The sequence below is a fragment of the Bos taurus genome, chromosome 13 (genome assembly GCF_002263795.3).
Source record: "Bos taurus isolate L1 Dominette 01449 registration number 42190680 breed Hereford chromosome 13, ARS-UCD2.0, whole genome shotgun sequence".
NCBI lineage: Eukaryota > Metazoa > Chordata > Mammalia > Artiodactyla > Bovidae > Bos > Bos taurus.
In genome coordinates this window covers 12,141,690-12,154,926 of record NC_037340.1, presented here as the reverse complement: position 1 = coordinate 12,154,926, position 13,237 = coordinate 12,141,690, and the positions used below count along the sequence as shown (strand labels likewise).

The window sequence follows — 13,237 nt, the reverse complement described above, 5'->3', positions numbered from 1 at the left end:
ACGGCTGTGATCTGACAGCACCAAAAGCAGTTGTGTGCCTTTAAAGTGGGAACCAGGCCAGTGTAAACATACTGACGCTCTCTGAGAAGAGATGCTGACCGTGATGTGAAATTCATTTGCTTTCAATCAATGGCACTTGAGTCACCGTCTCAGACACTGTCTGGAATGCAGGATTTATGGCTATTCTTGGGAGAAAACTGACTCTTTTTATGGTGATCTCTGATCTGAAGTACAAGTGGAGTGTGTCTGGGCTTGGCGACCCTGAATGTCTGTCAGAACAGTTGCTGGACAGGTGGACTCAGTGCTGAGAGTCTAACCGCTCTACGTGTCAGAGCCATGGTTCCTGCCCCCATGCGGGAGGTCTGGGATGAGGCCTTGGAATGTGTATTTTAAGAAGCTCCACAAGTGATGGTAATGCTTAACTAGAATTTAGAGTAACTACTTTAGATATTTGAAAAAGGATTTGGGTTATTTTCTTATTATTAACTTTCTTGCTTTTTGGGATAAATATGATCTAGTGTTTGATATTGTTCAGAATGAATCTGCAGCCTAATCACTTTTTTGCTTCTGTTTTATGTATGATTGAGAAAGAAAGTACAATATCTAAAGTGCAAAGTATTCTGTTGACGTTCGTTAGATTAAGCTTATTAATGCTATTGCTTTGAAAATATACATGGAAGGTCTGATTCTAACCCTTCCGCCTCTGCATTCTAGATTGTTAATTTCTTATGTATCCTTCCAGTATTTCTTGATGCAAAAACAAGCAGCATACTTATTTTTCCCCATCTTTCTTTACACAAGAGTTCAGTTGAGTTTAGTCACTTGGTCGTGTCCGATTCTCCATGACCCCATGGACTGTAGCATGCCAGGTTTCTGTGTCCATCACCAACACACAGAGCCTGCTCAAACTCATGTCCATTGAGTCAGGATGCCATCCAACTCTCATCCTCTGTTGTCCCCTTCTCCTCCTGCCTTCAATCTTTCCCAACATCAGGGTCTTTTCCAATGAGTCAGTTCTTGCATCAGGTGGCCAAAGTATTGGAGCTTCGGTTTCAGCATCACTCCCTCCAGTGAATATTCAGGACTGATTTCCTTTAGGATGGACTAGTTCAATCTCCTTGCAGTCCAAGGGACTCTCAAGAGTCTTCTCCAGCACCACAGTTCAAAAGCATCAATTCTTTGGCGCTTAGCTTTCTTTATAGTCCAACTCTCACACCCATACATGACTACTAGAAAAACCACAGCTTTGACTAGATGGACCTTTGTTGGCAAAGTAATATCTGCTTTTTAATATGCTGTCTAGGTTGGTCATAGCTTTTCTTCCAAGGAGCAAGCTTCTTGTAATTTCATGGCTGCAGTCACCATCTGCAGTGATTTTGGAGCCCAAGAAAATAAAGTCTGTCACTGTTTCCATTGTTTCCCCATCTATTTGCCATGAACTGATGGGACTAGATGCCATGATCTTCATTTTTTGAATGTTGAGTTTTAAGCCAGCTTTTTCACTTTGATCAAGAGGCTTTTTAGTTCCTCTTCACTTTCTGCCATAAAGGTGGTGTCATCTGCATATCTGAGGTTATTGATATTTCTTCCAGCAATCTTGATTCCAGCTTGTGCTTCATCCAGCCCAGCATTTTTCATGATGTAATCTGCATATAAGTTATGCAGGGAGACAATATACAGCCTTGAGGTACTCCTTTTCCTATTTGGAACCAGTCTGTTGTTCCATATTCGGTTTTGACTGTTGCTTCTTGACCTGCATACAGATTTCTCAGGAGGCAGGTAACGTGGTCTGTCTGATATTCCCATCTCTTGAAGAATTTTCCATAGTTTGTTCTGATCCACATAGTCAAAGGCTTTGGTATAGTCAATAAAGCAGAAGTAGATGTTTTTCTGGAATTCTCTTGCTTTTTCAATGATCCAACGGATGTTGGCAATTTGATCTCTGGTTCCTCTGCCTTTTCTAAATCCAGCTTGAACATCTGGAAGTTCACTGTTCACATACTGTTGAAGCCTGACTTGGAAAATTTTGAGCATTACTTTGCTAGCATGTGAGATGAGTACAGTTGTGCCGTAGTTTGAACATTCTTTGGCGTTGCCTTTCTTTGGGATTGGAATGAAAACTGACCTTTTCCAGTTCTGAGGCCACTGCTGAGTTTTCCAAATTTGCTGGCACATTGAGTGCAGCACTTTCACAGCGTCATCTTTTAGGATTTGAAATAGCTCAACTGGAATTCCATCATCTCCACTAGCTTTGTTTACTAACACATGGGTTAGCATATGATAAAGCACTTGCACCTTGCTTTATGTACTTTTTAAAAGCAGTGTATCTTGGAGAACTTTCTGGTTTCTTAAAGGACACGGTATTTGATTATGTGGATGTGCTGTATGGTTTGATGAATCATTTCCCTGTGGATAAATGCTTAGCTTGTTTCTAGTCTTTTCTGCTTTGTGCTGTGGTGAACATGTACCGGTGTACACGTGTGTATACGTGTCCTGGTCTGGACAGAACTCTTTCAGGGAGCAGACTCTCTGTTACTGACCTTTATGCCCCCATGAGTAGCACGGTGTTTGGTGTGTAGAGTTTCATTTAGGTGGATGGTGGGGTAGTCGGGGTAGGTCAGTTGGTAGATACTAGGAAGGTCGGTGTGACCACTCCTACCTGATAGGTTGCCTAAAAACAGTTTCTCAGGATGTCTTGTTCCTGAGGTGTGACATAAAAAACATGTTATGGGTGTAAAAACCCCATCTTGATGGTTTTATGCCTGATTCCAACTGGTCTGTTTTTCTTTAAACTAGAGGATGGCTTCCAAACTACAGAACACATTCTGCCAGCTGTCAGTCCTAACAGCGGTGATTTTCTTTTTTTTACAGTGTGGCATACTTCTAGTTTATAGAGCTAAATATTCTGATGCTAACAGATGCAATAGTTTTTTTTCTTTTTTCTTTTGATAATGAGATGATTTTACTGGTTATAAAAATTCAAGTTGAAAGGGTTCAAAGTTTAGAAAATACTCATTTTGTTAAAATAACATACAACTTATTAGAGACATCTGAGTAATCACCAAAAAAGCAAAGCTGCTGTCCTACCAAGGAATGGGTTGACGGCGGACATGATTTCACACAGTCAGAGAAGCGAGGAGGAGCAGGCACCAAATCGAAGTGAGAATATAACTCAAGTGGCAAGAAGGAATTGCAGCAGGATTGCTGCTAGGGATTGTGTGAACCAGGAAACGTGGCCAAATGGTGCATGGTGGAAACTTCCCATAGTGGTTCTTTGCCACGTCGAGCTTTCTAGTTTGCAGCCAGTCCTAATAAAATGCTTTGTCTTTCTTAAACTTTTCCTTGAAAACAGATGAGAAACAATGCTAGATATTAGTAATGCTGGCTCAGCAGTCTAGCTCCTTAGGTATTTGTCATTTTACACACGCATGTCTGCCCAAGACATGATTGCTACATATTTACAGAAAAAACTACCAACAAAAGGGTGCAATTATGCTGAGTGTCTCAGTGAGAAAAGTCAAGAGGAGCAAAAATAAAAGTTGCAAGGAAACATTTATCTGGTAAATGTCACATACACCCCCATGATCAAATGTGTTGGTGTTAATTTCCTGGCAGGATTTCACAGGCTCCCCAGCTCCTTTATGTCAGCACTTTGCCTCTTGCAAACTTCATCTGGCTGGGCCAGAGGTGTTCCTTCCCTGAGGCTGGAATCTGTCACACTGGCCATCACTGCTCTCAGAAGAGGAGAAGATGGCAGTTTCTTAGAAAGGTTGATTTGTTTTTATTTTGCATCTCCCTTTCGTGTGCCATCAAACTCTATCATGCAGAGAAAACAGATATTATTGGCTTGGCCAGAAAGCTCGTTCAGGTTTGTCTGTAAGAGAGTATGGAAAACCCAAACAAACTTTCTGGCCAATCTAGTACATTGAAATGAAAGACAGCTGAGCATTTTCTTATATCTTTGCTCAGTCATGTTCGATTCTTCTGCGACCCTTTGGACTATAGCCTGCCAGGCTCCTCTGTCCATGGGATTCTCCAGGCAAGAATTCTGGAGTGTGTTGCCATGCCTTCCTCCCGGGATCTTCCCCACCCAGGAATTGAGCCTGTGTCTCCACTGCAGTGAAGTGTTTGCTGCGTTGCAGGCAGATTCTTTACCTGCCGAGCCACTGGGGAAGCCCTTTCTTACATCTTTAGTAAGTTTTAAAAAATTCAAGCCTTTGCAGCAGCCTCTCAGAGGTGGGGGCTGGTGCTGAGAACTGCTGGCCTCCTCCTGAAAGATCATTAAAGAACCCATGAGAGCATTCCAGTGATGCTGCTTTGGTGGGACCACTTTGTGAGATTTCCCTTCTGCCTGCTTGAGTTTTATTACTTACTACATTATTCCATACAGTTTTAAGTAAACAGACTTTGAGGAAATACACTGGCATATTAAACATGATGGCGTCATTGATGAGGATGTTCAGGGATCTTACATAAGGTTGTAAGAGGCTCCACTGCCGCCATTGCCCCCTGGAATTTGTATATTTCATATAAAAAGTAAAAATAGATCATTGGCATTTAACTAGCCTTATTCTTTGTAATCCATGAACCACGATATACACCTGAATAATTTCAGAATCTTCAGAGCAAAACAAAGCATTTTCTTCCACTGCTCGCTTCGGTTTTTGATGTAAAATTGATTGAAAGCAGAAGTTGGCATGCATGTCTTGGTCAGGCTTTCTTTTCCTGTCTCCTCTCTGCATTCTTGGGTGGACTTCCTGGGGCTCTGTGCCCGCTCTACTTAGACAGGCAGCCCTTCACAGATGGGGCTTGGAGGAACTATCTTTTGTAATCAGTGATACGATTTTTAAGATGAAATGAGATGATTTTGGGTAAAACAAGATCATCTTTCTGATAAGCCAGCTTACAGACTTGATTTTATCCTTACTGGGCTTTCTCTCTGTTCTGCAGGGGAAGGTGTGGCTGATTGATTTTAATCCATTTGGTGAAGTCACAGATTCACTGCTGTTTACTTGGGATGAACTGTTATCTGGAACAAACCTAAAGGGTGACTTCAGTGAAGAAGCTCTGGAGCAGGTAAGAAGATCAGAAAGGTCCCCAGGAAACTTGTCAGTCCCCTGAGGAATTGCCTCCTGGTTCCCAGGCACCCAACACAGATTAACTCTGTGATCCTTGCCCGCAGTGGTGATCAAGAAGGGTGTGTGTGCTTTGTGATTTATTCACTTCATCATTCACTATGGACAGAGGTTCGTGACATTGTACAGGAGGCAGTGATCAAAACAATCCCCAAGAAAAAGAAATGCAAAAAGGCAAATGGTTGTCTGAGGAGGCCTTACAAATAGCTGAGAAAAGAAGAGAAGCTAAAGGCAAAGGAGAAAAGGAAAGATATACCCATTTGAATGTAGAGTTCCGAAGAATAGCAAGGAGAGATAAGAAAGCCTTCCTCAGTGATCAGTGCAAAGAAATAGAGGAAAACAATAGAATGGGAAAGACTAGAGATCTCTTCAAGAAAATTAGAGATACCAAGGGAACATTCCATGCAAAGATGGGCACAATAATGGACAGGAATGGTATGGAAGATATTAAGAAGAGGTAGCAAGAATACACAGAAGAACTATACAAAAAGTTCTTCATGACCCAGATAATCATGATGGTGTGATCACTCACCCAGAGCCAGACATCCTGGAGTACAAAGTCAAGTGGGCCTTAGGAAGCATGACTATGAACAAAGCTATTGGAGGTGATGGAATTCCAGTTGAGCTGTTTCAAATCCTAAAAGATGATGCTGTGAAAGTGCGTCACTCAATATGCCAGCAAATTTGGAAAACTCAGCAGTGGCCACAGGACTGGAAAAGGTCAGTTTTCGTTCCAATCCCAAAGAAAGGCAATGCCAAAGAATGCTCAAACTATGGCACAACTGTACTCATCTCACACACTAGCAAAGTAATGCTCAAAATTCTCCAACCCAGGCTTCAACAATTAAGTGAACTGTGAACTTCCACATGTTCAAACTGGATTTAGAAAAGGCAGAGGAACCAGACACCAAATTGCCAACATCCATTGGATCATTGAAAAAAGCAAGAGAATCCCAGAAAAACATCTACTACTGCTTTATTGATTTCTCCAAAGCCTGGACTGTGTGGATCACAACAAACTGTGGAAAATTCTTCAAGAGATGGGAATATCAGACAGACCATGTTACCTGCCTCCTGAGAAATCTGTATGCAGGTCAAGAAGCAACAGTTAGAACCAGACATGGAACAACAGACTGGTTCCAAATTGGGAAAGTAATACGTCAAGGCTATGTATTGTCACCCTACTTATTTAACTTATATGCAGAGTACATCATGCGAAATGCTGGGCTGGATGAAGCACAAGCTGAAATCAAGATTGCCGGGAGAAATATCAATAACCTCAGATATGCAGATGACACCACCTTTATGGCAGAAAGCAAAGAAGAACTAAAGATTTAGCCTCTTGATGAAAGTGAAAGAGGAAAGTGAAAAAGCTGGCTTAAAACTCAACATTCAAAAAACTAAGATCATGGCATCCAGTCCTATCAGTTCATGGCAAATAGATGGGGAAACAATGGAAACAGTGACAGACTTTATTTTTTTGGGCTCCAGAATCACTGCAGATGGTGACCGCAGCCATAAAATTAAAAGACGCTTGCTCCTTGGAAGAAAAGCTATGAGCAACCTAGACAGTGTATTAAAAAGCAGAGATATTACTTTGCTGACAAAGGTCTATATAGTCAAAGCTGTGGTTTTTCTAGTAGTCATGTATGGATGTGAGGGTTGGACCATAAAGAAAGCTGAGCACTGAAGAATTGATGCTTTTGAACTGTGGTGTTGGAGAAGACTCTTGAGAGTCCCTTGAACAGCAAGGAGATCCAACCAGTCAATCCTAAAGGAAATCAGTCCTAAATATTCATTGGAAAGACTGATGCTGAAGCTGAAGCTCCAGTACTTTGGCCACCTAATGTAAAGAACTGACTCCTTGGAAAAAACCCTGATGTTGGGAAAGACTGAAGGCAGGAGGAGAAGGGGATGACAGAGGATGAGATGGTTGGATGGCATCAGCAACTCGATGGACATGAGTTTGAGCAGGCTCTGAGTGTTGGTGATGGACAGAGAAGCCTCACGTGCTGCATGCAGTCCCCGGGGTCACAAAGAGTCGGACACGACTGAGCGACTGAACTGACTAACTGACACTTCATCTAAGGAAGTGATTGCCGGATAGGTTCTTTTCTAGTTAACTTTTCTTTTTCTTGGCTCCTGTGTCCTTCCCACCTGAAGAGAGTCCTGGCTGTGGGTCGGGTCATGCGTCTGTTTATTCTGGTCCAGCCCTGGGCTGCTGCACATGCACAGAGGGATGTTGCCCAGCCGTGTGGACAGAGGCTTGTCCAATCAGGACCCCTGGCTTCCCCAGGCCTTTGACCACAGGCTCTGTCATCCTACCAGTGTCCCCTTCCATTGGCCACAGTGGCTGTTTCACGCCCTCCAGGCTCCTGGGAGCTTCTGTCCATCATTCTTGTCCTCCTCAGCGGGTACTTTCACAGCTCCCCTCATGGGAAGAGAGAATCATCGCTGAGAATTTGCTCCCTTTAACTGTCATCAAACCTACAGACTCACTGCTTCCTTCCTCTGGGTCCTGTCTCTGCCCTGCGTCTCACCAGATTCCCGGGGCTGCCGTTGCCTTCTTTCCTCTCTCCAATCTCTTTCTTTCTCTGAAAGTAGTTCACCACGTTTTGACGCCTTCAGTCTTAGTAGCACAGCCTCCCTCAGGTCCGTCTCCACCCAGCTGCTCTCTCCTTTCTCCTCATGTTCATGGCCACTCCTTCTTTAGACAACTGTGTATTGCTCTTTTCAGCCTATAAAAGTGATACGTGCCCAATTTTAAAGGAAATTGTAAAACCACCCCTGATCCTAGCTCCTTGACCACCACTGTTGTATTTTGGTGCATAAGCCGCTTGCACACGTAAACACGAGCCTTTTTAAAGTAAATGAGAGTGCACTGCATCTGTAGTCCTTGTCTGCTGGGTTCTTCATTTCATATTCTCATGGGTGTTTTCTGTCTTCTACAAAATAGTTTTATTTTCATATGTTTTAATTTCATATTTTCATTTAAAAATGATCTCTCAAAGAGAGAGAATTAGAAAGAAGTAACATTTGAAATCCTGCCACCTAGAAATGGCCACCCATTAAGGTTTCCTGGGCATTTTTTGTGTATATTCAAATGCACAGACTCCCATTATTTTGGAGTGGGGTCCCACCCGTCCCTCTCCTTCTGTCAGGTTACAGTGCCAGGTACAACTAGGGTTTGTTGAATTAATGAATGAAGGGATCTTATCCCTGCTGGCATCTTAAGAGTTGTGAGCTGGTAAAATCTGAGTATCAGGGAAGAAGAATGCAAATTATTTGGCACAAAGTTATTTTTAAATATGAGGAATGGAGTTATTAGATAGAAACAGTTGTATAAGATTCACAGTATGATCCAAATTCATTCATTCATCCATTCCGCCTTCCTTCCTTTCCTTTTTTCCTTCCTTCCCTCCTTCCTTTCTTCTTAATGTAAACAGTCTTGTGCTGGAGGTTAGGGATGACAAAAGAGCAACAGGAACTGGCTCCTGCCTTTCTCGGCACCCCTTCCTGCCTGTCCTCCAGTGCACAGAGACCCGCCTTCCTTCCATTCCTCAGAGCTGCAGAGCCCTGCCTGGCCTTCAGGTCTTTGCACTGGTTGTTTCCACTGCCTCCAAAGCTGAGTTTGCTCCCAGACCTCATGAGGCTGCTTTCATCATACTTTTCAGTTCTCAGCCCAGATGGCCCCCCTTAAGCAAGGTCCCACCCACCCAGCCCACCCCCAAGAGGAATCTATATGGTTCTCCTTTTATCATAGCTCCTTGCTGTCCTGTTTTTATAACTTTTTACTCTATGGAAAAGACTCTGATGTTGGGAGGGATTGGGGGCAGGAGGGAAAGGGGACGACAGAGGATGAGATGGCTGGATGGCATCACCGACTCGATGGAAGTGAGTTTGAGTGAACTCCGGGAGATGGTGATGGACAGGGAGGCCTGGCGTGCTGCGATTCATGGGGTCGCAAAGAATTGGGCACAACTGAGCGACTGAACTGAACTGAACTCTATGGAATGATCTTGTTTGTTTATTTGCTTGCTCAGTGACTCCCTACCCTCTTGCTTTCCAGTTTTTCTCCCTTCCCCAGAACAGTGTCCAGCAGACAGTAGGTATTTCGTGTGTGTGTGTGTATTAATCGCTTAGTCGTATCCATCTCTTTGTGACCCCATCGACTGTGGCCCACCAGACTCCTCTGTCCATGGAATTCTCCAGGCAAGAATACTGGAGGGGGTTACCATTCTCTTCTCCGGGGGATCTTCCCGACCTAGGAATCAAGCCTGAGTCTCCTGCATGCAGGCAGATTCTTTCAGATTCTGTCTGAACCATGGCTGGGCTGTCTGTCATAAGGTATGGGCTGCTTTCTAGGGCTTCACTGTCCTGTTCCAGCCAGGTTCCCAGCATGTCTCCACCTGCTGGACACCATCCGTCCCTCACCTCAGTATCTGCCACCCATGAAGCCCAAACCCATGGCCTCTGACTCTGGAACCCTTTTTGGCAGTAGGCGATATGTGAACATTCCTTGCAAGACTCTAAGCACGTGCAATAAAGAATGTGAAGACCTGTTAAATATGACCCTTGAATTTACAGTTTTACATTGGTGCTGAGAGAAATCTGTGAGTGAGTACTTGAAGTTACATGAGAGAGTTGCAACAGTGTTAGGGGTTTGGGGCTCTCCTTCGCCCTCACTGTTGGCTTTATTCTCTTAAGGCAGTAATTTCCTGCAGTGCACCTGTGGAAAGCGACAGAGTTTATAAAGCATGCTGGCCTGTGTGGGACTGCCTAAGGCAGCCTCAAGTCTGGAGAGACCCGCCCCAACCCCCAGCCCTTCACAGCTACAGCAGCTATGCAGCCACCACTCGGGGACCACCTAGCCCCGTCCCCCAAGGTCTCTTGTCTTCAGATACCTTAGATGTGTATTTTCTTATGAACATGTGAAAGTTTTTTTTTTAAAACCTTGGTGTTTTCTTTCACTTAGGAATCTGATTTTCTTTCCTCCCTAGTACAGAACAGGAGTTGAAAATTCTATACCAGGATCTTTTTCAGTTTGAAGAATTGACTTTAAAAAAAAAACTTTCTCACCAACTTCTGCTCCTCCTTTCTTTTCTTCACGAAGGATGCCCCGGCCTTCCGTTGTACCAACAGTGAGGTCACAGTCCAGCCGAGTCCCTACCTGAGCTACCGGCTGCCCAAGGACTTTGTGGACCTGTCGACGGGCGAAGACGCTCACAAACTCATCGATTTTCTTAAACTGGTAACATTTATGTGTATTTAGTATGCTGGCCATCTCCACTTTTGAATTGATTCTTTAATATTTCATTTTAGTCATATTCCCACGTAGACTTCTATATGATGATTGGGAATTAAGGGGGCAGAATTAGTGAGCTCATTTCATAATGATATACACCAAGTACACTGAAAAAATAATTTGATAAAAATGATAGAAAATACTTTTATATGCATATGCTTTTGAGTACATGCTCCTGGGGCTTCCCAGGTGGCGCTAGTGATAAAGAACCCGCCTGCCAATGCAAGAGCCGCAAAAGATGCCAGTTTGATCCCTGGGTGGAAAAGATCTCCTGGAGAAGGACATAGCAACCCCTCCAGTATTCTTGCCTGGAGAATCCTATGGACAGAGGAGCCTGGCAGGCTATAGTCCATAGGGTGGCAAAGAGTTGGACACAGTTGAAATGACCTAGCACAGCACACAGCACAATATATGCTTTTGAGTAATTTTCTTAACACTTGTAATCTTGAGGAAAGTATGTATAATTGACCCTCAAACAGCCAGGGAAAAATCCACGTATATATATAGTGAGCACTTCACATTCATGGTTATCTGCGGATTTACCCAGCCGTGGGTCCTCAGTACCATAGTATTTACTACTGAAAAAAATCTGCATGAAAATGGCCTGTGCAGTTCAGACCCTTGTTGTTTAAGGGTCAACTGGCCTGAGAGCAAATCAGATCTCTGCCATGGGTACTCTGGGGTGACTGTATTTATATTTCTATGTAGGAGTATTTGTGCTCCTACATATATAGAAGTGTAAAGAAGAAAAAGGAGAAAATGTTCAAATGTCTTGAGGATAATGTGCCCAGGAGCCAAAATTATAAACTACTTTAATGAACTACTTAAGGCATATTTTTCCATTGATAATTTTCAACCACGTCTTTTGCCAGCGGCCTCTAGGAAATTATACTTGCTGACAGAAAAAGCAATCTTGGCTGAACAAATTAGAATGTGCTGTTGTAATGTATCTTGGTTTCCTGTGACAGAAAAGGAATCAGCAAGAGGATGACTGATCAGCGTGCTAGAGCTCCAGGCCAAGTCACAGAGGAAACCACAGCTGCTTCTGAAGGCCAGGAAGAGTCCACAAGCTCCTGTTAACCCGGGCGGTGGGGTGGGAGGCGTGGACATCAGTAGCTTTTTATATTCATGTATAAAGCTGAGGTAAATGGAGGGACTTTGCTACTTGTAAAAATAACACAATAAATAGATCTTAAACAGGAAACTGTCCTGTTCCGATGATAAAATACTTTGTATGAAATACCTTGTTCTTTGGCTCAGTCTGTTTAGAGGTATTTGTTTCTTGTGGCTGTTTTTTTTTAACACTTGTCACCTTAGCTGGTCAAGTGTATCTTTGTTATCCAGCTCCTTCTTAATCATTACTTTTCCATTGAAAAAATAGAACCCTATGTAATGTAACATAGCCCTGTGCAACCCTTAGTACACGGTCATGGCTGCAGGAGATTAGGAGCCCCCACCCTGTTACTAGGTAGCTGGTTCTATAAGACCATTTATGGTCTGTCAGCCATTGGTTGGTGCCACAATGACCCCTCCCCCAAGAGAGCAACTGTCAGTGAGCAACAGCCAGTGGTCCTGCTCAGCCATTGGTCCATGCTGCTGTAGGCCCCTCCCCCAACTGGGCAACTATCAGTGAGCAACCATTATTGGTCCTGCTCAGCCATTGGTCCATGCTGGAGTGGGCCCCTCCCCCAACTGAGCAACTGTCAGTGAGCGACTGTTAGGGGCCCAGCTCAGGTAATGATTGGCACAGTGGTGATCATCAGGTGGAGAGTAAGGTAAGAGGTGAATCCTGGCCTTCTTCCTTGGAGCTCTCCAGCTCACCCGGCCTCCAGCCAGCAGGTGAACTGATGGCCCAAGAAACAGGCCAGGCCGTGTCCTGCAGGTTCCAGAGCCCTCACCAAGGCTGCTCACTGGCTGGGCCCAGGCCTTGAGGCAGCAGCGACCCTCTCCCCCATCCCTGCCTCTGCAACCTCATGGCAGCAGCTGTCTGTACGTGTCACCGTCTGAGGAACCTACTCTCTTTCCCCTGCTATAGGGTGGTCTGAGGGCTGGTTGGGCCCTGGGTGGCTGGGTCCCTCAGGAATGATGGTTGGATAGGATCTGGAGACCTGGCCCTGAGGGAGCCGCCAGCTGAGATCTCCTTTCAGCCAGGACTGGATCTCGGAGGGTGACAGTTGTGCCTGGGGACCATGTCCTTTCTTGTCAGAACTGAGAATAACATTTGTTTGGTGGAGGTTTACAGGAGCATTGTTCCCTGACTATGACCGTGGTCCAGTGGCTAAGACTCTGAGCTCCCAAAGCAGGGGTCCGGAGTTTGATTCCTGGTCAGGGAACTAGATCCCATATGCCACAACTAAGACCTGGCACAGTCAATTTTTTAAAAAGAGGATCTGCTACCAAGACATTGGCAACAGCTCACCCGCCCCTCGCTCCCCTTTCCTAGAAGAGGCTTTGCAGAGAGTTCTTAAGGAGTTTGGAGTTTTGGGGGGCTTGAGCCACCCATCTCCCTGTGCAGCCCTTCAGTAAACCTTTCTCTGCTCCAAACTCTGACATTTTGGAGGTGGTTGGCCTCTGCGACAGGCACATGGGCTAGTGTTTCGGAAACACATCACTATAGAAAATGTTTTTCCTGCTTTGAGGATTTTCATGTAGTTTTTCTATCAGTTAAACTTTGGTTTGGGTACAGTTAAAATGCAGACTTCTCAAACTGTCAGCCACGAAAATTTTAGTACAGTACAGCCACCTTAATATATATTAGTAAAACTATCACAGATTTGTTTATAATTCGGCCTTTTAA

At 44.2% G+C, this 13,237-nt stretch overlaps 1 protein-coding gene across 1 annotated transcript in view; it reads left to right on the top strand.

The window, feature by feature from the left end:
* Window positions 1-11,680, top strand: part of CDC123 (cell division cycle 123) — a 46,388-nt gene extending 34,708 nt beyond the window's left edge. The window contains exons 11-13 of the mRNA NM_001080274.2: window positions 4,951-5,076; window positions 10,249-10,386; window positions 11,409-11,680. Coding sequence (NP_001073743.1) covers window positions 4,951-5,076; window positions 10,249-10,386; window positions 11,409-11,435 — 291 coding nt within the window. The 3' untranslated portion in view covers window positions 11,436-11,680. The remainder of the gene's footprint in view (window positions 1-4,950; window positions 5,077-10,248; window positions 10,387-11,408) is intronic.
* Window positions 11,681-13,237: the final 1,557 nt, after the last annotated feature.